At 40.1% G+C, this 27,074-nt stretch overlaps 1 protein-coding gene and 1 long non-coding RNA gene across 2 annotated transcripts in view; both read right to left on the minus strand.

Moving 5' to 3' along the window:
- The window catches only part of LOC107752983 (protein kinase C beta type-like), a 129,279-nt gene that overhangs the window by 81,325 nt on the left and 20,880 nt on the right, over positions 1 to 27,074 (minus strand). The window contains exon 3 of the mRNA XM_016569064.1: positions 8,860 to 8,942. Coding sequence (XP_016424550.1) covers positions 8,860 to 8,942 — 83 coding nt within the window. The remainder of the gene's footprint in view (positions 1 to 8,859; positions 8,943 to 27,074) is intronic.
- LOC107752992 (uncharacterized) lies at positions 16,041 to 24,615 on the minus strand. Its single transcript, XR_001641421.1, has 3 exons — positions 23,871 to 24,615; positions 18,621 to 18,624; positions 16,041 to 16,050 (listed from the first exon to the last, which is right to left on the minus strand). It is a non-coding gene; the product is annotated as an uncharacterized LOC107752992 (long non-coding RNA).

Below are 27,074 nucleotides of genomic sequence, written 5' to 3' on the forward strand. Positions count from 1 at the left end.
ATTATATAGGTTTGATATTAAGGTTTTATCATGATAGACACCGATTTAACTGCGTGACACACAACATGCCTTTGTGTTAAAATTAAATAAAACCACTTCTCATAAAGAACAAGTACATGGTCTTCTTTTTAATGAAATACCAATGGTTTTATAGGCTAATTATGCATTCTTTATAGCAACTTGTTCACCATATTCTTCATTCTTTCAAGCAGACATATTTATTTCTATAAATACATTTAGAACATGATTTTGTGTGTAATTCTCCGTTCATGCGACGCGAAAGAGTACTCTCGCGCTGTGAGACGCGCTTCCTGTGTGTGTATGCTTGAGTGTCTGCGCTCAGAAAACGCTCCGGTTACTATCGTAACCTCGGTTCCCTGAGAGCGGGATACTGAACGCAGCTTAGCTGATGGAGCAGCGAACACGGCGACCACCGTGATATCTCGTTCCCGCTCTCAGGGAACCGAGGTTACGACAGTAACCGGACCGTTCCCTCTCGAGCTTTCACAAGACATCACGGAGATATTTCTCCGTTATGGTAACGATATTCAATCCCGCCGTGAGAGAGGCTACGAGCAGCCTGTAGCGACGCTTGTTAGGCGGGCTCGCAGCTGATAGGTGGAGATAAGCCAATGAGCGTCTAAAGCCCTGGCATACGAAATTTGCATATCTGTTCATTAATAACGTTAGCTGCGCTGAGAACAGGGCAGAAGCAACAACATTACTGTCAGGGGCTGCACAGAGATAACGGTGTTAAACAGCATAACACATAACATGATAATCGAGGCAGCAACACACGAATAGAGGTAACATAAACGTGAATCAGTCACTCACCGACAGCACTCGGGAGGCTAAGGACTGAACGTCCAGCTTGTAAAACCTGGCGAAGGTATTCTGGGAAGACCAGCCGGCTGCAAAGCATATATCTTGAATAGACATACCTCTCGACCACGCCCAGGAGGAGGCGATAGCTCTTGTTGAGTGGGCCCTAATGTGAAAGGGGCATTCCAAACCTTGGCTCGTATAAGCAGCCGTGATAGCGTCCACAATCCAGTGGGAAAGTCTCTGTTTTGACACGGCCCGACCCTTCGCACAACCACCGTAGCACACGAAAAGCTGGTCAGATTGCCGAAAGTTGGCCGAGCGGTCAATGTAAATCCTCAAAGCCCTGACGGGGCACACCGAAGTCTGAGCGTCCGCATCACGCGAGGTCGATGACTCAGAAGACAGGGCAGACAGCGAAACAGTCTGCGCTCTGAAGGGGGTAGATAGTGATTTAGGCACGTAGCCCGGCCTCGGCCGGAGAGTGACGCTGCAGTCACCGGGTCCGAAGCGAATACAGTCACTGTCCACAGAAAACGCATGTAAATCCCCTATGCGCTTAGCCGAAGCGAGGGCAAGAAGAAGTGCAGTTTTGAGAGATAGCTCCTTCATATCAACGGATGCTAAAGGCTCGAATGGAGCAGACGCCATGAGTCCCAGCAGCCTCTGAAATTCCTTCAAGTGAACAGAGCTGCCCAGTCTGAAATGGCGCAGGGAAGACAAAATGGCCACCGAGTGCTCCCGAGAGAGGCGGGCTCGCATCTCCACCGAGTCGAAGCACACTCCCAGCTACGTTATAGACTGACTCGGGGCGAGAATGCTCTTCTGCATGTTGACACATAGCCCTAAGGACTCCAAGTGACGAAGCAGCGTGTCTATATGGCTGACTAGTGTGTCCCGGGACTGAGCTAAAATCAGTCAATCGTCCAGATAGTTGAGAACGTGCATCCCACTCGCTCTGAGGGGGGAAAGTGCTGCATCCATGCACTTCGAGAAAGTGCGCGGGGCCAAAGCCAGCCCGAACGGGAGAACAGAGTATTGGTACGCTGTGCCCTCGAAAGCAAACCTCAGAAAGCGTCTGTGATGCGGTGCTATCTGAATGTGAAAGTATGCGTTCTTTAAGTCCACGGACGCAAGCCAGTCCCCGGGGCGAATTTGCGCAAGGATTTGTTTCAGCGTTATCATCCTGAATGGACGCTTGTAAAGCGCTCTGTTGATGGGCCTGAGATCTAGAATCGGGCGGAGTCCCCCGTCTCTTTTGGGTACCACGAAATAGCGGCTGTAAAACCCGCTCTCCAGCTGGCTGGGAGGGACTCGTTCTATCGCTCCTTTTTTGAGCAGCCTGCATACCTCTAGTCTCAGAACCTGGGCGTTTCGAGGCAATGTTAGAGACTGCACCACGCCATTGAAACGGGGTGGTCTGCGTCTGAATTGAAGAGTATATCCACGCTCTATCACACCGAGTAGCCAGCGCGAGATTCCCGGAATAACTTCTCACACGCTCAGGAACTGACATAGCGGCTTTAGCGGCTTGGTCGTTGGATGCGCCGGCGTTGGCGTGTGTGTGGGCGGCGGCTCTGCACTGCTCTAAGGCGGGGCGAGCAGCACCGCATTGACTGAGTGAGGAGGAAATAGCTCTTTTTGTGAGAATGTATGCATTTTTATTGAATGAACATCCAACACACAAACATTTGAAAACATGAACTTGTGGCGCTTGGGAGCCGGGCCGCTCGCGCACTCTCCTCCTCTCTTCAGACCATCAGGACGATGGCTTAGCAGCCGGCGGCGGGCGAGAGTCACGTCGCAGGCTCCTCCACTGGCCGTGGCGTTTCCTCCCGGGACCCAACGCCTTCCTCCGGACATCCGACTCCTGGCGAGGAGCAGTAGCAGTCACCGCCGCGGTCGCTGACCTGGGGTTATCCCTCCGCTGGGAAGAGCCAGGTGCCGACGAGGATCTGGATCTCGCCGTCTGCTGCTGGAAAGCGCGCCTCGGCATCACGTGACTCATGGCTTTGGCGCGCTTTTGAGCCTCCGCGAAGCGCTCAGTAATGGACTCCACGACGTTACCAAAAAGGCCGGAGGGAGTCACAGGAGCATTCAGCAGCACTTTACGGTCAGCATCCTTGAGGTCAGCTAGGTTTAACCAAAGATGCCTCTGAAGGACGACCATAAAACCCATGGCCTTACCCACAGCCTGGGCCGCTCGCTTCGTCACCATCAGCGCGAAGTCCGTTGCTGCGCGCAGATCCTTAATGGCCTCTGCCGTGAGGGCTCCGACCCCCGCTGCCTGCAGGAGCTTCGCCTGAAAAACCTGCAGCACTGCCATGGCGTGCAGCGCGGAAGCCGCCTCGCCATCAGACGCATATGCTTTATTGGCAAGGTGGGCGGTGGTCCTGCACGGCTTTGAGGGGAGGCTGATGTCTGAGCCTAGGGTCTTGGCTGCTGCAGGACACAGGTGCGCAGCGACGGTCTCCTCGACTGGGGGAGAGCGCACGTACCCGTGGGCCTCCGCCCCATCCACGTGGGAAAAAATGGCCTGTGTGGCAGAGTGGACGCACGCTGATTGGGGCGCAGACCCATGTTTTTACCAGCTGCTCATGTACGTCGGGGAAAAAGGGGACCGACGTCCTCGAGTCAGCTTTCCGGGTGGACCTGAAATACCAGGAGTCAAGCTTACTCCTGGCAGGCTCCTCTGGAGGACTCCAGGTAAGCTCCAACTCCTGGACAGCCCTTGACAGAACCCTCATGAGCTCCTCCTGGAGGTCTGGGGGCCCCATGCTGTCCGGCTGATCGGACTCCGATCCCGCCCAATCCTCCCTCTCCGAGGCCGAGATGGACATCGAGTCATCCCCCTCCTCCTGGCTAAAGGATACAAACTCCGCGATGTTGGAAGGAGGGCGGAAGCAGTCCTCGGGGAGTGAGACCGGGGAACGGGGTGACCGTTGGGGTTGGTGGAGCGACAAGACGACGCTCCCGTCACCGGGAGGGCCCACCAGCGGCACGCTGGCGGCAGTGGGCCTCATCCCGAATAGGCCGCGAGCCACATCGCGGCTTTAATGTGTCTGGCTTCCGGTGTCGTCTGCTTTCAGTTATTTTTAGCTGTACAAAACGGCTCGTTTTGCTGCGTGATATTGCAAACTGTTGTATCTTACCATATTATTTTAATTTATTATCTTAATTATGAACACACTTGTAGTGCAAACGGTTTTACCGTTTACTGCACTTTGCTATTCTTCTCATTATTTCCTTCAGATAGTTGCCTCATTGGCAAAAAATTCCAAACATTGTACATTATTATTATTAAATTAAATTAATGACATTAAAATTCAAAGTAATCACTTTGGTAATCTAAAATACATAGTTACATAAATGTAACTATAACGAATTTACTCATATTTTGTATATTAAATAGCCTACATAACAACGTTACATGTATTTCGTTACTCCCCAACCCTGTGCATTTGCCTAGCTAACTATGTTTCAGCTGCTTGCCTCTTGTGTAACAAATTCATGTTGTTCACTCAAGCTAATGTATATTTTTAGAAGAAGATTAAAGTCATTATTATACGGTGACACTGTCTGGAATATTTAATTCTGAACTGAAAGTTTCGAGAGGGAACCGGTGTTCTGTCGATTTGTGCTACCCTGTCAGATTTTGCTACCTCCCATTAAAACAGTGGGTAGTACAATTCGACAACGAAAAATGCTACCTGTAAAATTATGGTTTATTAACGTCTACACCTACCTCAAACCTAAACCTACCCTTACAGTAATGCAAATACAGGAATTATGTGTTATATTCGCGGTTGTAGATAGAAGGGATACAGCTACAGGAAACCAACAATAAATAATTTTTTCTACCTATTAGATTGTGTTTTATTAAAGTCTACACCTACCGCAACCCTAAACCTACCCTTACAGTAATGCAGATACATTAAATATTGTTGTTCAGCATGAGAAAAAGGATGCAATATTGATGTGCGCATGCGCAGTAAACCCTGGTAGGACAATCTGACGGCTAGGATAAAATGTCAGGACACCTGACCGAAATTAGTTCTCTCTTGCGTCTTCAGATTTATCCATATGTCTGCTCTTCTCTTATTCCCACATATTGACATTTTTTAACGTTTTATGAGATGTGAAGCAAGTGTATGTTAGCTTATGTCCCGCCGGTTCATATGTACGCATCTAACTTCCGAACCACTTCAGCAGATTCGTTCTGAATGAATCTCTTCCCAAATCGTCCCTCCCTAAGATTTTCGTCTCGTTTTTATTAGTTGACGAAAATGTCAATAAATATTCGTCATAGTTTTTGTCATTCAAAAAGAGTTTTAGTTTGTTATCGTCTCGTTGTCGTTAGTGAAAAAAATGTTGTTGACGAAAATTATTCGTCAACGAAATTAACACTGGTTTGTGTGTATCTCCACTGTTGCTCATGCCAGACAGGCAGCAATGCAGCTAACAAGCTCTGCTCTTGTGGCAAATGACAGCATTGGAACAATTGGCTTGTCTACTGTAGCCAATTATTCCAGTGGAGCTGTGTGTCTCTGTCTGTAGCATTTTTAAGAGGTGACGATCACCAGGGCTGAGAAGATAAACTGGGAAACTCTTTCTCACTATTTGACAATGCCTTATGCGCAACAGAAACTGACCACAGCAATGCTGACATATCATCGATTTTAATTATTTATTAAGAAAGTGAACTGATCCAACATGAGAGTGAGGGCTGAGATTAAAAAAAGGTAGATATTTTAGGTTTCCCAAGAAATCAGTGGGCGTTACACCCTTGATCGAAGGTTCTAAAATCCTTACTGATCAAAGCCAACAGTCCTTGTCACATTTGACAAACTTCCTTCAATACAAAACACAGACTATGGAATAAGACTTGCAAGCAAAAACAAACATAAGCTCACACGTCTATGAACCCACCTAAAGTCTGGTTTGGTCTGGTTTTTGTTGCACAACTGAGTTTCAATGCGATACAGAGTTCTTATGATGTGAATGAGAGTTTAATGAGACTACCGGTACAGAAATCCCTTGGTGAACGTCTAATTAGCCCAGTTCTATAATTGATGCCTAAAACGAGCCTCTTCGAAAACATCTTTGAGTCCGCCTTGCTTGGCTGTCTTTGACATTGACTATATTTATACCTACAATCCCCTTTAGTGGCTCTTCTGAGACTATAGCTAGCAGATTTACACAGGAAAAAACTAATGAAACTAATGACAAAGTCACAAGGCCAAGGCTTCATCAAAAAGAAATCGCGCCTAGATTACTGACACGCCGACGTCTAGAGCGCACGTGGTTTTGGCGGCACTTCTAGACCGGTGGAGAACAAACGTGAAAATATAATTAAGCGTGAACCTCATCACCGTGGCTCTGGAAGAAGAAGAAAGGGCGCATTTCTTCTGCATGAATGAGATGAATGGTGAGGCTTCTTCGAGAAGTGGTGGGACAGCGCCAGATCACTAATGTGGATTGCGGCGTGGAAATGTGCTAACGACATCCCACCAACATTCTCCATTTTAGATCACTCTGAATCCCTTTGTGGGGTGTCTGCCAGCCGTGTCATATTGCCTGGCCCCGCTGGGCGCACTGTGTAAATATTACGGTATTCTAGGCAGGGGAGCCGACCCGGGACTTGTAGGGCGCTCCTCTGAGAGCTGAAGGTACGTCTGACTGAGGGAAGACCGCTGAGAGGACTGTCAGACGCACATCACTGGGACTATCAAGTCTGCAAGGCACTTCTGAGAATGTGAAAGAATACAGCATCTTATCTCAAGGCAGAACATTCTAGTTCATAAATGAAGGCTGAAGCCCTTCTGAATACACAAAAAACAGTTCCCATATATGGTTTTACAGGAGTTTATATGGTTTTACTCGTTTGTTTATCAAAGATGGAGGTAGCATAAGTAGTGGGTGTAACGGTCATATGTTGAAAGCAGCAAATACATAACACTATTAACTTTCTATCTATTTATTTACTGACAAATATAAGCAGGGGTTCTCAAACTGGGGTCCAAGGACCACCAGGGGGCTGCAAGGGTGTTCTATGGTGTCCAAAGGAAATATGAGAGGGAAACTAAGAGGATTTTATGAAACCGATACACTAACTTTTAAGAAATGAATAATTCTTCATTAATAATAATTCATTAATAATGATTCATCTTGGAACAGATTGGTCTGATTCATGGCTTTTACTGTTTTTTTATGAGTGGGAATCACAGGGTACCTCACAATACAATATGATACATGGCTCATGATAACGATAATATCACGATACAGCAATTCTGCGATAATTTATATATTGCTAGACAATCCTATAATGATACATCACGATATCTAACTATGAAAACAAAATGCCTGTGAAAAGGTTAAGTGCAGGTTTTCTCTCTTTATTCAAGTCCAACCTGCTGAAAATTCTGCAAAAATTAAAATTCTGTCATCATATATTCACCCTCAAGTTGTTTTAAAGGGGTCATATGATGCTATTTTAAAGATCATTATTTTGTGTATTTGGTGTAACAGAATATGTTGACATGAGTTTCTTTCTTCTGTTGAACATAAAAGTTATTGTGAAGAGTGTGGGTAACCAAACAGTTGCTTGTCCCCAGTGACTTCCATAACATTTTTTTCATGTTAAAATAAAATTTTTGGGTGAACTATCCCTTGACAAGCGGCAGCATGTTTAGTACAATTAGTCTGCTGTCGCTTTAAGAGCTGCATGCATCTAAGGCTGCGTTTACACTTGGCATTAACATGCGATCACCATGATTCGATCAAGCAGATCGGATCATCAGTTTTTACATTACGCTGAGATCCGATCACAATGCGTCCTCGACTACCTCTGGACCAGGACACGCTGATCGGATAACATTCCGATCAGAAGCGCGTTTACACTTGTCTTTTCAAAGGGTATGTGGACAACATCCGGATACAGGTCGCATGTTAATGCCAAGTGTAAACGCAGCCTAATATACAGGCAAGCATCTGTTTTTCTCTCAACTGTTTACATTCACTTTAGACATAACCAACTGTGTTTATATGTAAACCTTGTGTGTTTTGACAGTATTAGCACACTCAGACACGAAAGATAACTTAGTCCAGTAATCAGGCGCTGTTTGACAGGCTTTTTAGTGTGCACGCACTCAAAAAAAAGAGCATGTCAGAACTATAATTTCACTCACACTGTTGTCCGCCATTCTGTTAAAAAACTCTTTTTCTTAGGTTAGTTAACTTATGTTCGCGTTTCCCTCATTCATGTGTTGAGCACCATTTCGAGGAGCCATGAAGTAGCGACGCTGGGAGCAGGGAAATCTATTTACAGTGCCTTATTTTATTAATTAAAATATCGATATTTGGCGCCAGCATATCGATTCTCATATCACACGGAGAAGGACAATGATATATTGCCTTATCGATATTTTGTCCACCCCTACTGTGTTGTTGTTGTTTTTTTTAATTTATGCCTATGGTGACAAATTGATTTCTGGATTATGCAGTAAAATGATTGCTTGCTATGGTTTTGCCGTGAGAGTTTTGTTCACAATTCAGATTTTCTTTTTATGTAACCCCTGGTGAAAAGCGCTAGTTTAGACAGACAGAGAATCAAGAAGTGGCTGAGAGTGAAGCAGAAATGTATTTTTCATAATTACACCGATTCAAAGAGCAAAGCCATTTCCCGTAACTGCACAGCTCCATTCATTCTCCCTCCTGTTCCTGTGTGTAGTAATTGTAATGATGTGATTGAGCTGGCATTCTAAGTTCCCTCGCATCCACAATAACAAAAAAGAGCTCTGGGCCCCCGTGTGGACGCGCTTCCTGTAGCTGTCACTATAGACAGGGTAATTTGTTGATTTAAATGGTTGTATAACTCAGGGGCCAGAGACAAAATGAGCAGAGAAGAAGACTCCAGGAGGAAATCTGAAGCGGAGGGTTATCGTCACCGCAGCTATCTAACACACTTACAAAGAGAAGGGGAGACAGAAAGCAGAAAAGTGGAGGAAGGAAGGAAATAGAAGAGATTTTTGTACTCACATCTGATGCAGGACCCTTATCTGCTCCTGGGCAGGAGAAGGTGACGAATTCATGGCAACGCTTGTGCACCACAAAGCAGCAGACTGAAAGAAGGAAGGAGAGAGAGACAGACAGATTAGATAAACGGTGAGAATCAGAGCTCATGGCACTGACAGGCATTCATCTGCTGTGACAAAGATCCTGTTTGATTTCATGTCAGGCCCCTTGACCTAACCTGAACCCCCCCAAACACCCCTCACATACATTGCATCACAATATAACACTGCATGAGGCCTAACTACAACCACTTAACAAAAAGTGGTCCTTGCGCACCATGAGTGCTTGTTTATTACATAATTCTTGGCTTTTGAATTGATTCCCAATTTGTGAGAGCTTCACAGTTGAAACAAAAGAGATGTGTGTGTGTTATGGGCATTTAAATGCTGCTCGGTGCAGCGCACATAGCACACATCACCACAGTTTCTATTTTTGTTGCAGCCAACACCGACTGCAGCAATTTTTTCTGAAATAAAATACATGCCAATTAATCCACACATTAAATTTGCTAACAAAACCATTGTATTAAATTATGTCAATTTTGGAGTTGTCAGAAATTCCCTTCATTCCCTCTCCATAAACTGCAATAATTCACTGGTTATATTACAGTCTTGGAAATATCACTCATTTTTATTCTTTTAAGATGTAAAAATGGTCCATAAGCACACATTTTTACTTTTATTTTTTCCAACTGCTACAACAAAAATGTATGATAAACAAAAATAGATTTTTTTTGCTTATTTAACTAGCTTAACCAGCAGTACTGGATGGCAAATCTTTTTTGGTCATTCATAGCTTCAGAAACTATGTTTGTCCACCAGTTAGACCAGCACCAAACCAGTATAAACCAGCACAAAATTCATGTTGGCCTAAGTCTTTTCCACAAAAGGATGCCATTTTTGTTTCAAGTGGAAGCAAAATCTAGCTTTGACTCATTATTTACCCTTATTGCAAAGCTTTGTATTTTATATATATATATATATATATATATATATATACATATAAGCTATGACATCTCACAAGCATGAATTACCTTAAGCATCTACCACGTCGAGAACTAAACAGAAAAATGACCACTAAAAATATAAAAATCTATTTCATAATTAAACTATAAATCTGCTTTAACCTCTTTGAGATAAAAACCATCATGAGAACACCACAACATGATTTTGAATTCCCTTTTTTGCACATTCTCCATCATTACTTTCAATGGCTCTTTTGCAATTCATCTGTACTGTTCAAGAGAAAACTTAAAGTGATGTAAGCTAATACCAACACAATGAAAGCAACACTCACAAACATCCAACAGCATTTAACCATTGAGCCTATGAGTGCACACACAGAACTCACATAACCGCTGCACAACAAAACTCTGAAGAGAGAGAAAAAAAATAAATTATTCAATCTTTCATTAAAAGTACATAATCATTCACGTGTGTGTATGTGTGTGTATGATACTGAATTAAACATTTAATGTAGTTTATATACATATTTAATTCTGTTTTTTTTTTAAATACAATATAATATTTAATGTAGCCTATATGTGACAACAATGTAGTATCACCACTGTGCTGTGTGAATGCTTATCACTGCCTATGTTTGTGCCTGGTGTGCTTCACTGAATATCAGTAGCAGTAGACAGTACTGTATACACTAAACTGTAAGCAGCATGCCAATCCGCACCAGAACTATAGGAGCTGAAACTACTATGCAAATGATGTGCTGTGCTGGACTGTAAATAAAGTGGCCCCTCTGTTCACATTACTAATGCCCCTGGCACCTCTGCAGTGTGACATAACCAGGTCATCGTAGGGGCATCGTTCTTCCTGCTGCAGGTTAACGCTCCTATTCACTGAAGGTCACAGTGTGTATTTGATCTATTGTGTGAATATTTCTGATCACATCGCAGGTTATAGGCATTTTCTTGTGGGAAATGACATCATGTCTCTCACGTTCACTCTTTCAGAATCTGCACTTTTAGTCTAGCAGCTCCGGCCAAAACACAACTTCAGACAGGCTGAACAGCCACTGTCACCCACACACTCCAAATAAATACTCCAGTGAGAAAAGAGAGAGAAAGAAACAAAAGCTGATTTGGAAGAAAACTGAAACATATGATTCAGTAAACTTTGCTCTTTTCATCTTTGTGATCCTAAATGAGTTAATAAAAAAATGATAATAATAATAATAATTACAACCTGTTAACAATAATACAACCTGAGCTAAACATTCAGGCAGCACCTAGTAACAACAATGTTCCTTCCAACACTTTTGAGCACGTACATCTTTTTGGATTGAGAACTGGGCAACATAACACCATATTTCGGTTAATCACAATATTCTTACAGTTTTAATAAACGATGGTGCTACACAACCTTCATCAGACCCTTGACTGGCTCTTTTGCAGATCTGTGGAAGGACCAGATCACTATAAAAACAATAAAGTGTTAACATGCAGTTTTACAGTCCATTAAAATCCCTTTTTCTTGTTAAAAATGTTTTATTGAATAAACAGAGAAAGAAGGCATGAAACAAGCAGAATCACATCTTTTTTCCCTTGATAGTACAATGATAGTACTAAGGAAAAAAATTAAGAAAAATAAATGAATGTGGTAAATATGACAATAGCAGTACTTGTACAGCTGAGAATATTACCAAATTCTCTCCCAAAAAAGGGGGGGGGGTGATCAGTTGGAGGGCAAAGATTTTAGGGAATTGATGCTATAAATGTTTGCCATTTATCATAGAATAGAGCAGAGCTGCCATTCTGAGAACATCTTCCATCCAAACACTTTAATAGTAAATACATTTCTGAATTTGATCTTTAAACTTCTCTTTAGAAGTGCATGGAATCACTTCAAAACAGTGCTGAATCCTATGTATCTGAGCCAAAAGCAGACAAAAACACATGATAGATTTTCATCTCGCCTTTTGGCAAACACCTCCTTTTTGCCTCTCTTTTTAGTTCTCAGAATAAAATTGTGATGTGCTGGCTATGATCAGCACTTGAGAACGGTCAACACCACTTATCTTTTTACATCCTGCAGTGCAAATGTAGGCTATGCATTATACACACAAGCTATATTAAAGTATTCCACTGTAAAGTGATCAGGGATGGACTGACCATATAAAGCACAAAGACACTATAAAAGTGTTTCAAAAGGAAAGAAAAGTTCAGAGAGAATTAGGAACATTCTATGCTGATGCCACTATTGCCTTGTGCATGGGGAAACAGAACCACAATTTCAGTAGTTATTTCAAAAGTATTCCAAATACTTTTTGGAAAAGTAAAAAGTGTTTGTAAAATTACTGCAAAAGTATTTACAGGTAATTGTGCTCTTACCATCACTAAAAATAATAACATAAGTTCATCATGATTATTGGTGAGTTTTCACTGCAACATAAAAAAGTGCTGCAAATATCACCACAATCTTTGAGAAAAGCCACAGAAAATTCTGTTATTTTCGGCCACAAAAAAGTCCAACGAATTCCTGGTGGGACTGGGCAGCGCACGCAGCATCTAACATCATTGTGGTATCGGTCCATAATGTACAGCAATGCTAACCCTAGCAAAAAATACTGAATGCACCTTTAATACAGAACATGTGAGACACAAGACGTGAAATTTTCTGAAACATTTATGCCGCTTTTGTACCCATTTATATGAACTGCAGCATGGAAGAGAGTGACAGGCACAATCTTCAAAATTTCATATGGGTTTTGACATATTAAGTAGATGATGACAGAATTAAAACGGTTTCTAGATTGGAAACTAAAAATAAAACAAAAACATAATACCAACTGAAATAAAACACTTATATTCTGCAGTTTTGTAAATTTCCACAGCAGTGGGCGACAATCCACGTGCCACAGTTTGAGATCAACTCTCATTCATACAAATAAAAAAAAAAAACTGTTTATAAATAAGAACAGTTCCTAATATTTAAATATTTATATAAATATATCTCTCATCATCTACTAAGAGGTCTAAGCATCAGGAAGTTCCTCTTCTGCTCTTGGTGACAGTGCAAAGATCAACACAGAGGTGAAGCGCAGACTGCCATCTCCAAGCAGCTCAATTAAACAGCCTCTCACAGGGCCTACTGAGCGTAAGCTTACATAATGGCCAGCCTGATCAGGCCCAGTATAGGAGTTTCCCTGACTCGTTCTCTCTCCAGCACTCTTAAAAGGTCAGAACGAGAGAAAGGCTCATGTAGCAACCCACGTCCCTTCACAGCGAGACTGATCTGGCCCTTCATAATTAAACAGCCCATTAAATATCCATGCCATGCTAGCGGCTCAGCAACCATGCCGAACACCCCGTTAAGACACCAAACTTCGTCCCGGCAGATGCTGCTCAGAGCCATTCTGAGACGAATTCAATTAGCTCGGAAAAGCACAAGCATTAGTCCTCTCCTGCTAATCAGTCAGTCGCTCAGAGACAAACGGCAATGGTGCACACCCACGTACTAGCACACTTACAGCTCAAATGCGCACACATACACGAGCAAGCCCACACAAACACACATGCACTCGACATCCAAGCATATCTGCCTTCTGGACAACTGCGAACCTTTAAAAAGAGCCTCCAGTTATAGCAAGCCGCGTCTGGCCAGAGAAGCCGCGAAAGAACCTTTCACGATTTGAATTCACGGGCACGGGAGATGTGCGAGTGATCCCGGAGATGACTGGGAACGTTCATCTTGATATTGAATTCGGCCCAGCTGTCAGGAAGATGCAGATTAGGAGGAAGGGAAGGGAGTTTGTGTGCTTGTTTACTAGAAATGGAACAGCATGCAAAAGATATTCCTCATGGTGCAACATCACTAAGGCTTCATGAACACAACAAGGTGTTAGAGCTGCTAAATTGAATCGAGCTGAAGGAAACAAGCTTGCCAGACCCCCACCCCAAACACACACACAAACCTAAAGGAGGTGAATTAAATAGAGTTCAGCTGAGTTTCCATGGGAAGCCTTGCTCTGCCGAAACAGCCAATCAGAACGCCGGGCGAAGAATAAATTCTGCACAAAGGAGGAAAAATAATCCTTACTATTTAGAGGTGGATGAAAATATGAAACATGTTGATACTGTTAAATACCTAATGTGGCTTTTCGTCCAAGTCTATTATATTTCAAGTCATCTATATGCTGCTAGTAAGTGTACTCCTAAAATGATGAAAACCAACATTTATTGTGCATTTCTGAATGTAAATAAACTGGGACGCACGGTTTCAGTTATGTGGCTTTTTCTCAGTCTACAATGTTGAGCAAAGCATTCAAAAACATACCATGATATCATAAAATGATCATTGTTTTTGATTCACACCAAGTCTCAAAAAATTTGACATTTAAATTCTCTGACATTTAATCCACAATCCATCTCCATCTGAGGGCTTTTGAAGATCATGTAATGCTCAATAAATCTAATGCTGGTTAAAGGGACAGTTGACCCAAAAATCACCCTCATCTCGTTCCAAACTTTTAAGTTCCACAAAAGAAAATCATAAAAGAAGATATTTTGAAATATGTTGGTTACCAAACAGTTTTGGTGACCTTTAACTTTCATTGTATGTGCAAAAACACTGAGACATTTGTCAAAATATCTTCTTTTATGGTTCACAAAAGAAAGTCATACAGCTTTGAAACAACTTGAGGGTGAGTAAATGATGACAAAATTTATGACAATATTTTTTGGGTGAACTCTCTCTTTAAGTAACTTAATGTACAATGCATTCATCCTTGGCAAACCTTATTTTGCACAGACTCAATCCACTATCTTCTCCCAAAATAACAGATGGTGAAAAAAGGTACATCTAAGACCAGACCAGTTCATATATTTTTTTTATTTTTCATTTTATTTCATGTTTAGCTATACATTTTATTTGGGTTATATTTAAATTAAATACATTAAAAAAATTATTGGTGCATTCATTTTAACTGCACCTTCATGAAATTTCACATTTTAAACTGTTCATAAAAGTATGACTAAAGAAACTGAAACTTAATTTTTTTTTAAAAACACGTAGAAAAAGCTTAGGGTAATAACAAAACATTATTCTTTCTGATCCTAATTATGTTAATTTGCTAACCTAATATTTGTATGCAGCTTTTCCAACCATGACTAAACAACTGGGTTTAACAGTCTGGAAAATGATATCCCTTTACTGAGGAGATATAAATGATCAATTTAGGGTATATAAGACATGCTGTGAATTCTCACTCATTATCAAATGTTCACACACTGCGCACATGACCTCAGACAATCCTCTGTACATACACACAGGTCACACGCACAATATGAATTTTTAAGCTAAAACATACAAGTTATGCAATCTAAGACAACAGTGAGCAGGAATACAACATTGACAATAACAGCTAGCTTAGCTCTCTTACCGATCATTGAACACAAATGGACAACATCCTGCAGTTAAAATTGAAACAAGCTTGTCTTTCATTCTAAAGTACAAGTGCTTTCTCATGTGATATGATTATAAAAGTCACTACAATGGTCCTGATGCAAAGGATACTTGCATGTTTATCTAGATAAATGAAGACTTCCACATTCACTTTTTTTCTTAAGTTAATTACAAGTGGTAGAGTAACTAAAACCTGAAATTACAACATTTTAGAAATGTAAATGCCATTTGAATAGCAAACATTTCACTGGGTTTCAGAAGTGAATAAAGGCATTTATGTTTTTAGTGGTCAAAATGAACTCATTAAAGCTAAAACATACAAGTTATGCAATCTAAGACAACAGTGAGCAGGAATACAACATTGACAATAACAGCTAGCTTAGCTCTCTTACTGATCATTGAACACAAATGGACAACATCCTGCAGTTAAAATTGAAACAAGCTTGTCTTTCATTCTAAAGTACAAGTGCTTTCTCATGTGATATGATTATAAAAGTCACTACAATGGTCCTGATGCAAAGGATACTTGCATGTTTATCTAGATAAATGAAGACTTCCACATTCACTTTTTTTCTTAAGTTAATTACAAGTGGTAGAGTAACTAAAACCTGAAATTACAACATTTTAGAAATGTAAATGCCATTTGAATAGCAAACATTTCACTGGGTTTCAGAAGTGAATAAAGGCATTTATCTAACACAACAGTGAGCAGGAATACAACATTGACAATAACAGCTAGCTTAGCTCTCTTACCGATCATTGAACACAAATGGACAACATCCTGCAGTTAAAATTGAAACAAGCTTGTCTTTCATTCTAAAGTACAAGTGCTTTCTCATGTGATATGATTATAAAAGTCACTACAATGGTCCTGATGCAAAGGATACTTGCATGTTTATCTAGATAAATGAAGACTTCCACATTCACTTTTTTTCTTAAGTTAATTACAAGTGGTAGAGTAACTAAAACCTGAAATTACAACATTTTAGAAATGTAAATGCCATTTGAATAGCAAACATTTCACTGGGTTTCAGAAGTGAATAAAGGCATTTATGTTTTTAGTGGTCAAAATGAACTCATTAAGAATTTATCTCCTGGTCATATTTAACTGGTATATTCATTCCTCATAAATGAATGAATGAATGAATGAATACTATTTTATACTGCCTTTTATTCTTTAAAGAAATCAAGAATTAAAGACAATGACAATTTGTGAATTTTTCATTTCAAAAACGTACATAAAGTTTTTACGAAACTTTCAGATTTCACAAACTTGTGGCAATGTCAAAAACACACACACTGAAAGACAGAGGACGGATGTTAGCTGTGACATTAACTGGATTAGCTGGGCTGATCCTGCGCTCAGTGCTGATGGGACTGTTAATGAGGCTTCAGCGAGATTAACACATCTGAACATCACAGCAGCACACCCACACATACACACACACACACACACTCCTGCTGTCCACCACACAATCAACAACAGATGCATCTTACACAGCCATTACTTAGGCTGTTCATTTACACTCTCAGTAATACTGCACACACTCTCCGCTGATGAAGTGTCTGCCAGTGGACTGGAGTGGAGCCATTGCTGACAACAAACCGCTAAATGAGAGGATGGCCGGCATGGAGGAGCTTGAAATTTTGTGATGTCTGTACGTTTGTCAGTTTCAAATCCCTAAGAGGTGTCACATTTAAGATTTTGAGGTGGTGTAACTATACTGCTTAAAGTTCTGGACTGGTTAAAGGGAGTTTTAACCTATAAGCTATATTTCAGGGCATTGTGCCCTTAAGCAAGATGACAGGTTGGCCCTCTAATAAGTGTCAGTGACAAATTTTTAGACACCTTATTATTTTCTTGTATTTTGCTGTCTTTATTGCTCTCTTAAATGTCCAGCAAAATATTTGCATTGTCTGTATGTAAAATTAGAATTTCTAACATGACATTATTGAATTCTTGAATTCAAGATTTTTATATAATATTAGGCATGCACTGATATAAAAATTCTGTCAGATACTGATAAGACCATAATTATTTTTATAGCAATAAATGACAAGTGAGTAATATTACAATTCTCTACTATTTTGTCTAAATAATTTAAAAATAAAACACAAAAACTAAAAAAAAACAACAACAAAACATCCATTTAGACGCTACAAGTGAATTCTGGAATTACAATATTATAATATGCAGAATAAAAATTATTTTAATTTTGAAAATTGCTAAAGATCATATTTGACAGTTTTGCATTTAACAGTATTAGATGATGGCAAAGGTAATGTGTAAAAAAGGAGAAATTAGTATGAGCAGTTAATTAACCAATATCAGACAAAACAACCAATTGGCAGATAACCTGTTGACTGACCTGGTATTGATATATTGTACATCTCTATAGAAAAAAATGAAGTGTAAAAAAAATACAAAGTAGTACAGTACACATTTATATTACATATGCATAATTAAAAATACATATTTTCATTAGACCATATAGTCAAAAGGCCATATAGTCATTTTTACATTAAAAAATATTTCATATTTTTATTATAATTTAATAAAATCCTATAAACAAAAGGAATAGGGATATATATTGCACTTCTTCCAAGTATTGTTGCTTAATGTTTTCAAATGTTTACTGTGTTTCTGCAACATGACATCTCAATGTTTCCGTTATTAGTGTCACAAAGCTCTTGAGGGCTTCCTGTGCTTGATGTGTGCAGTGGTGCAGCCCTGCACATTCACACATCATCTCAACACACCAACCGAGTGGGTGGATCACACACACACACAGAAACATATCCTAACGCAACAATCATGACCATCACTGCACTGATTCTTTCCTTTATTCCATCCAGTTCTAGACATGAAAACCCCATGCATGCCACACAACACGTGACCAGGCCATGAGAAAATAAAAAGAGAAGTCTAGAATTTGTCTGATATCCCTTCACTCCCATATGGCCTTTATATAATTCAGCTGCTGAGAACTCAATCAATGAGGCTTCCACCCACCATACATTAGGCCACTCAATAAAGGAGCAGAACAGTCGCAAAAGAGAAATACTCTTTTTTTTTCCCCCCCAAAACTATTTCTTTTTCATTCTCCTTCTCTTTCTTTCTCACCCCCTCACTTCAATCTACGCACAGGCTGGCGCTTGGTTTGCCATTCCAGCTTTACCCTTTAGTGGTAGCCGCATGGCGAATCAGTCGCATGCCAATTAAACCTGGCGTTCGTTCCTTTTCTCCCTCTCGCTGTCTTTCTAATCTTTCTAATTTCTGAGACATTAAAGAAAAAGACGGATCCACACACACCTCATCCAGTCTTCAGCCAAGGCGGCGCTCCCACCAGCCTCGGCGTTCCCTCTTCCTGAAATCTAGATAATGAGAAAGAATGGCTTTCACTGCTAATGACTCTCTGGCAGCTGATGTCTGTCACAGCCTTGGCAGAGCGGGTTGAGCTGGCATAGAGAGGGAAGTGGAGCCCAGGGCTTCCTGTTAGAACAGGATATACACGCCAGAGACACTGCAAGCACCTGCGTCTCTCAGCTGAGGAGAACAGGTTTTCATCTGAAGATCTGGGGCTACAATTATCATGGCTGATGACTGTGGCTCTTGGTTATGTTTTTAAAACAGGTTTTATAAATATACTCCTAGAAGCAATGGTTTTTTATTATACTGTGCACATGGCACAGACAGCGTTTCCCTGAAGGGAAGTAAATTATGACTATAACTAGCATGATGGATTGAGATCAAGAGAGTTTTACCTTCGGTTTTTGTTTGATTCCTCTTTCTATTACTGAATCATCTGTGAAACATTTCCTACATGAATTCCTCCAGAAGGTCCAGCAAGTATTAAATGACAATAAGGAAGTTAGACAAGTTTTTACTGCATTTTTGATTAATTATATGCAGCCTTATTGAGCATAAGAAACTTCTTTATAAATATAAAAATTGAAAAAAAAATGTAATAATGTGAAACACTTCTTTATGATCCTGAATGAACCGATTCACAAAACAGAAAATGACTTTACCAAGCTTCATAATGACAGATAAGAACTGTTACGTATCCGGTCCATGAACTTCCGTCTGCTAGCCATCAGAGGTCACCCTTTCCATTTCATTGACTCTCGCACTACACACTGTTGCATATCACCCCGGACTACATATCCCATCATTCATTACACTGATTAGAATCCACTTGCGAATCCTCGTCCTGTTCTGTTCGGGCCAAGGAGGCCCTCTATGAACTCGCTACCTGTTCTGTCACGGCTATAAAGGCCGTTTGCGAACTCCCTGCTCATCCTGTCACGGCTAAAGCTTGCACATGGATCCGCACGTCTCACGTCTTGTCAGCCCCGTAACAAGAACATTCTAGGAAAGCGTTGCCTCGTTTCGCTCGGCTGTAGAGCTGTGCGCATAATGCAATGTGACATAAAAACAGCCAAGTAGCATTTTGTCACATTACACCACTACTTGTTAGGAAGCAGCTTGTTACCAGAAAACCTACACAGTTTTGAAAACAGCTGAGCTGTCATACTACTGAAAAATGTAGTTAAAGGAATACTCAATCCAAAACCGAAAATTCTCTCATCACTTATTCACCTCATGCTGTCCCAGATGCATGTGACACTCTTTCTTATGTGGACCACAAACAAAGATTTTTAGAAAAATAATCCATCTCTTTGAGCCCATATAATACAAATGGATGGGACCCTCAAAGTTGATGCTTCAAAAAACATGCAAAACAAATACGACAATTCATACGTTAATCTTATTGCTTCAGAAGACATTATTTCATCAGATAGGGTCATATGTATTACTGTCATGTTTGTTCTGCATGGATTTTGAAGCATCAACATTTAGGGTCCATACACTTGCATTTTATGGATATATGGACAGAGATGGATTATTTTTCTAAAAATCTATGCTAGTGCTCATGTGATAAAAAGATAAGCAGTGCTAATTTTATTTACAGTAGATACTCCCTAACGCTGTTTGTAATACACCAACATGTGCCTACCAGTTTAATACGGGCCTTTATCAAAATTACTGGATCTTGATTTGAATAACAAAGTAGTAATCAATGCACTAAACAAAGTAAAGTTGTCTTTTGAAAGTTAATTGAGGTCTGAACACGGCATCCCTTCAGCAATGTGTGTGATCTCACACTGAATGACAGACGCTCACAGAGGAGAAGAAACCTTTCATCTGACCTTCCATCCACTAAAACGAGTGATTCTCACTCAAGTTCGGGAACATTACAAAGTCAAATAACAGAACAACAATGACGGAGAGAGAGAGAAAGAGAGAGCGATAGAGAGCGAGAGAAGCAGAAGGGGAGTGCAAGCGCTGGTAGACAGGCAGCAAATGCTCTCTTTTTTTCAACAGGAGATACGAGTGATTGTTCACAAAGAAAAAAAGATATTTGATTTTCACCTTTTCTGCCTGTGGTAATGGGAGTTATGCAAGTGAGTAGGGCCAGCCTACGCACTAAATAAAAATACCACGGCCCGCTGAGCGCTACGCTGAGCTGACTTACAGAGATGCAGGGTTGAGGTCAGAGAGTCAGCCGTCAATCCACAGCTGTCCTCAACTTCTCCTCTCTCACTACACACACACACACACACACACCGGCCTCCTCCTCCTCTGTGCTGCGGCCTGCAGCTAAACACACTTCGAGTGCTGTAAACATGGTGTAGTGCACTAGCACTCTGCCCTGCACTGGATGATGCCAGTTACAAACGTGATAAATTAATCTGAATGATATCTGAGGTTGACAGAATGGTGACTAAGTGCGTTATCGGCAAGTTTAATGAGGTTACGTTTGAAATGTGCTTTACTGTACAAGTAAACTATAGAAAATTAACTATAAGAAAACTAAGCTAAAGCAAAAACTAAGAGTAAGCTAAACTGCTTTGATGTTTATAATACACTCAATTAATAAAACAAATGGTTACCTTTGCTGAAAAGACTAGCGTATGCTGTGTTTTGGATACTGGATGCGAACATGGGATACTGATTTTCTTAACAAGTTTCACTGGCAACACTTCCCAGTATTAAACATGCTGGTTGGTAAGCATCTGTGATGGTGGACAACATGTCTGTGCTGTTCCATGTAAGGGAAACAGGTCAATTTAGCTCAAAGGGAATCATTTAAGATTTTAAAGGGAACTCCACCAATAATATGTAAGGGACAGAATCACTGTTTTAAGGCTGATCACTGAGACGGCCAGCGATTCAGTGAACGAGCCATATGACATCAATTCTGCAATGGATATTTATATCCAAAATATAGTGAAAACACTAGTAATTAGCACAGTAACAAGATCGGCAGTTTAAGACATTAACTTGTGAGCACAAAACACAAGATACTTCTCTTTTCAATATAAATAAGGCTTTATAGATTGTCTGATTCGGTCTGATATCCTACATCCATTAGCTGAACCAGCACCAAAAAAAGCAAGGATCAGTTAGAGTAAATTCATCCTGGTCTGAGCTGGTGTTTTTAGCTGGGATGTCTCAAAACCTTGTAAGCAACCTAAAAGCATTGTTGGGCATGACAGGAGAGGTTTACTAATCAGTGTATGCTGCTAGCTAAAATGACTAGGCGGTGGGAGTAACATGTTACAAGTAAACGAGAGATTGCTCAGGTTTCCAGGCTAAATATATGACTACAATTAAACATATGACTTAAAATTAAGCATTCCATTCATGAACAGGTACCAAAGTACAGATTAATTTGATATAGACTGTTGTTAAGTTGCACTGCTGTTCATCATCCAGTTCAGTTTTGAGAAAGAAAAAAAATCTCCCTTAAACAATTCAACCCTAAAATTGAGCATAACAACAACTGTATGTGTGCATGGTGTTTTTTATTTATTTAAATATTAGATTTTTTTACATCACTTCTTCCATAACAGATTTACAAGGCCTTGCTTGCTTTAAATCAGCATAAAATGAAAATTCATCCTATATATTTTCTAAATGCATGTTATTGATCTTACTGTTAAATATTCCTCCAAGCATACATTTATATATACTGCTAACTCTTGACTTCATCAGCTCATAATAGTTGTTCGCCAAACAGACATTGCAGAACACAACAGAATAGTGCTGCAGCACACTAAACGTGACTGGAAATCAAACAAGCTTCGTCCCGGTCACCAATAGTGATAACATGTTACACTATTGTCACATTTTTTGGGGGGGGTTTCTTTTGCAAAAAATTTACTCCCAGTCTATACTATTGAGTCCCTGTTACTTTTTGGAAGTGACAAGCAAAACGATGTTACATTTTTCTTTAAGAAGTACATTTACGCCAGAATAACATTTTCAAATAAGTAAGAAGCACTATCTTTCTATTTATTTAATTAAATTTACAGAAAAATAGATCAGAAATCTCTCCCTTTCCTGTTACATGAAGTCACAAACATGACAAAAGCACATTTCACCACTCTTAATCAACATAGCTGTCTATAAGGTGAGTGGACAAACACTTGTCCGCAGCACAAAATTGTACATAACACACAAAAGACAGTGACAAAAAGTAACGCAATTACAAAAATAATGCATCATATTCCCAATGCTGTCTGCGACTGTAATACAGCGAGACAAAAATGTAGCAAAGGATAACAGGTAAAATAAGCATTTCAACAAATCAGTCATCTCATCATGAACAGTTTCTATCTATTCAACACTGTAGCGTAAAACATTTTTACACTGGAGTCACAGGGTTGAGTTCTGAGGGAGTGTGTGTGTGGTGTGTGTGTTTGCCTTGTGACAGGCCTGTGTCTCCACTCTACCCATCCCATCTGTTTGAAGAAGCCTCTCCACTGACTGCTTGTGAATCCGCTGAAGAGTCTATCTGTGCAGCTCACCGCCCCCTCTGGACCACGACCCATAGATCTGAACAACCATCATTCACTTAATTAACCCTCGCATTGAGTTCTTCAATGAGGTTAAAATTTATATTAAATGCACCAGTTCAGCTAGGATCTGGAGATACTTGCGTTCCTGTGTGCGGGGTTCCCTTCCTTGTCTGGTTGCCGAAAGGGGTTTCCCGCTTTTCTGATTGGCTGGAGGTTCAGTCTTGGGAAGCCAGTGATTGGGCGTTGGCTGGCGACGCGGAGCTGTGGTCTGCAGTTGAAGTTTAGACGGCACTCTTTCGGAGATGCGGCGTTAGGCAAACTTAACTCGAAAGAACACAAAACTCTCAACGGAAAATAAAATAAACTAAAGTAAAGAAATAGATGTAAAGTTTGATGAGACTAGGTGGCGTTTCTCCTCATGGTTTTGGAGGAGATGGCATGTAAGCCAGAGCACGCTCAAAAGCTAAAGAAGCATGACTGAAAAGCACGACTAAAAGCGAAAAGCTAAAAGCCGCATGGCTAAAAAGCATATAACTAAAAAGCCGCATGGCTAAAAAGCATATAACTAAAAAGCCGCATGGCTAAAAAGCATATAACTAAAAAGCCGCATGGCTAAAAAGCATATAACTAAAAAGCCGCATGGCTAAAAAGCATATAACTAAAAAGCCGCATGGCTAAAAAGCATATAACTAAAAAGCATGACTAAAAGCGAAAAGCTAAAAGCTAGACACAAAAAGCAAAGTTTGATGGTGTGCTGAGTATTTAAACCGGGCTGTTTAACACCTCCCAAATGGTGTTTTGACCAATTAGATGTCGTCGTTGCTCGGGGTGTTGTATATTCCTCCTCCCCATTCATAAATCAAATGTTCTCTTATCAGTCCGCGTTTTCCCGCTCTGGCAGAGTATACATTTGGACATGATTTCTATAACAAGAATATGATACATTTGACAAAGAAGTGATTAGAATAAACGTTTCAAGCATGAAGATGCAAACACACGCATACTAAACATGAATGTGATCCTATAAACTATTCAATAGTTATTCGAAATACATTCACAATAAATGATTAAGACCTGATAAGTCACATGTGGGTTACATACATGATATGGGGTTATATATATAGCAATGATTAGTTGCTCGAGTCCTTTTAGTGTCATTTAGGTGCATGGAAAGGCAGTTTCTGTGCCATTCTGTGAACATAAGGACATGTTCTGTGGATGTATGAAACATGTCTGTAAGGAATTTCAGTCTGTTCTCTGTCTCAGAGGTGGGGGGAGAAGTCAATTCCAACGAGATCGTGATCGTTTTACTATCACGTGAGGGTCATGCTGTCATTTCTTTGACCATTATTCTTGATAACTTGCCCCCAAAATTGACAATCTCCTTGGAATTGTCAATAAGTGTTCTTTTGTTTTAATGTTGAAAGCTGTTCTGTGAAAGAGTTGGTTAGGCTTGCTTCAGACTGGCTAGGGTCTGATTTATGACATCCTGTTGTCTTGGGCCTCTTGTGGAATTTTGTGCTCCTAATGTTTCAACCATGTTTTGACCAAATCTTAGATTGTCTGATTCGGTCTGATATCCTACATCCATTAGCTGAACCAGCACCAAAAAAAGCAAGGATCAGTTAGAGTAAATTCATCCTGGTCTGAGCTGGTGTTTTTAGCTGGGATGTCTCAAAACCTTGTAAGCAACCTAAAAGCATTGTTGGGCATGACAGGAGAGGTTTACTAATCAGTGTATGCTGCTAGCTAAAATGACTAGGCGGTGGGAGTAACATGTTACAAGTAAACGAGAGATTGCTCAGGTTTCCAGGCTAAATATATGACTACAATTAAACATATGACTTAAAATTAAGCATTCCATTCATGAACAGGTACCAAAGTACAGATTAATTTGATATAGACTGTTGTTAAGTTGCACTGCTGTTCATCATCCAGTTCAGTTTTGAGAAAGAAAAAAAATCTCCCTTAAACAATTCAACCCTAAAATTGAGCATAACAACAACTGTATGTGTGCATGGTGTTTTTTATTTATTTAAATATTAGATTTTTTTACATCACTTCTTCCATAACAGATTTACAAGGCCTTGCTTGCTTTAAATCAGCATAAAATGAAAATTCATCCTATATATTTTCTAAATGCATGTTATTGATCTTACTGTTAAATATTCCTCCAAGCATACATTTATATATACTGCTAACTCTTGACTTAAGTTCTTGATCAGCTCATAATAGTTGTTCGCCAAACAGACATTGCAGAACACAACAGAATAGTGCTGCAGCACACTAAACGTGACTGGAAATCAAACAAGCTTCGTCCCGGTCACCAATAGTGATAACATGTTACACTATTGTCACATTTTTTGGGGGGGGGTTTCTTTTGCAAAAAATTTACTCCCAGTCTGTACTATTGAGTCCCTGTTACTTTTTGGAAGTGACAAGCAAAACGATGTTACATTTTTCTTTAAGAAGTACATTTACGCCAGAATAACATTTTCAAATAAGTAAGAAGCACTATCTTTCTATTTATTTAATTAAATTTACAGAAAAATAGATCAGAAATCTCTCCCTTTCCTGTTACATGAAGTCACAAACATGACAAAAGCACATTTCACCACTCTTAATCAACATAGCTGTCTATAAGGTGAGTGGACAAACACTTGTCCGCAGCACAAAATTGTACATAACACACAAAAGACAGTGACAAAAAGTAACGCAATTACAAAAATAATGCATCATATTCCCAATGCTGTCTGCGACTGTAATACAGCGAGACAAAAATGTAGCAAAGGATAACAGGTAAAATAAGCATTTCAACAAATCAGTCATCTCATCATGAACAGTTTCTATCTATTCAACACTGTAGCGTAAAACATTTTTACACTGGAGTCACAGGGTTGAGTTCTGAGGGAGTGTGTGTGTGGTGTGTGTGTTTGCCTTGTGACAGGCCTGTGTCTCCACTCTACCCATCCCATCTGTTTGAAGAAGCCTCTCCACTGACTGCTTGTGTATCTGCTGAAGAGTCTCTCTGTGCAGCTCACCGCCCCCTCTGGACCACGACCCGCCCGCTATACCTGTCCCCCACACAACCCTTCCCCCCACCACCCACGCAAACACACACACACATACACACACACAGAGAGACAGGGAACTGGACAGAAGCAAGCACACGACAGATGGACGGATGATAATGCAGAAGTGAGAAACTGCGAAAAGAATTAAAATAATACAAAAATCTCGGTTCTATCTAATACTGTAGAAGTATTGTTCATGCTTAGTTCATGTTAACTAATGTTAACTAATGAATCTTATTGTAAAGTGTTACCAAAATCTCAGAGGATAGGACTTATAAAAGCAGAAAGAAAGAAAGCAAAGATGAAAAGTACACCACAAATTGAACAACAAATAAATCTTCTAACCTGCACTGATTTTTTTTTAAAATAGAAACAATCAGTAATAATTGTTAATAAATTTCAGAAATAATTACAAAGAAATGGTAAGCAACACAATGAATTAAATTTGAAGCAGAAAAACTAAAAGTACTCTCTTGTAAAATGTACTTAATTGATTTGTTCACCTGATCATAATCGTATGCGTTTCTGAGTGGGCCTTTATGTTGGATACAATTGTGCTTTTAAAAGAATTACATGGAGTGTGACAGAATGGATGAAAGGGTGGTGAGACACGTTAATAAAAGTACAACTGTTTTAAACTTTACTAGCAAAATGTAAACCTTGAGTCCACAGCAAGTCACTATTGACATTCTACCAAATGCATTGTATGCATAGGTGAAATGAACATTTACATTTATGCATTAAGCAGATGCTTTTATCCAAAGCGACTTACAAAAGAGGAGGAACATAGCAAAAAATTTTATTATTAAATTCTCTAAAA

Source organism: Sinocyclocheilus rhinocerous, unplaced genomic scaffold (genome assembly GCF_001515625.1).
Source record: "Sinocyclocheilus rhinocerous isolate Xijiao unplaced genomic scaffold, SAMN03320098_v1.1 scaffold191, whole genome shotgun sequence".
NCBI classification, from domain to species: Eukaryota; Metazoa; Chordata; class Actinopteri; order Cypriniformes; family Cyprinidae; genus Sinocyclocheilus; species Sinocyclocheilus rhinocerous.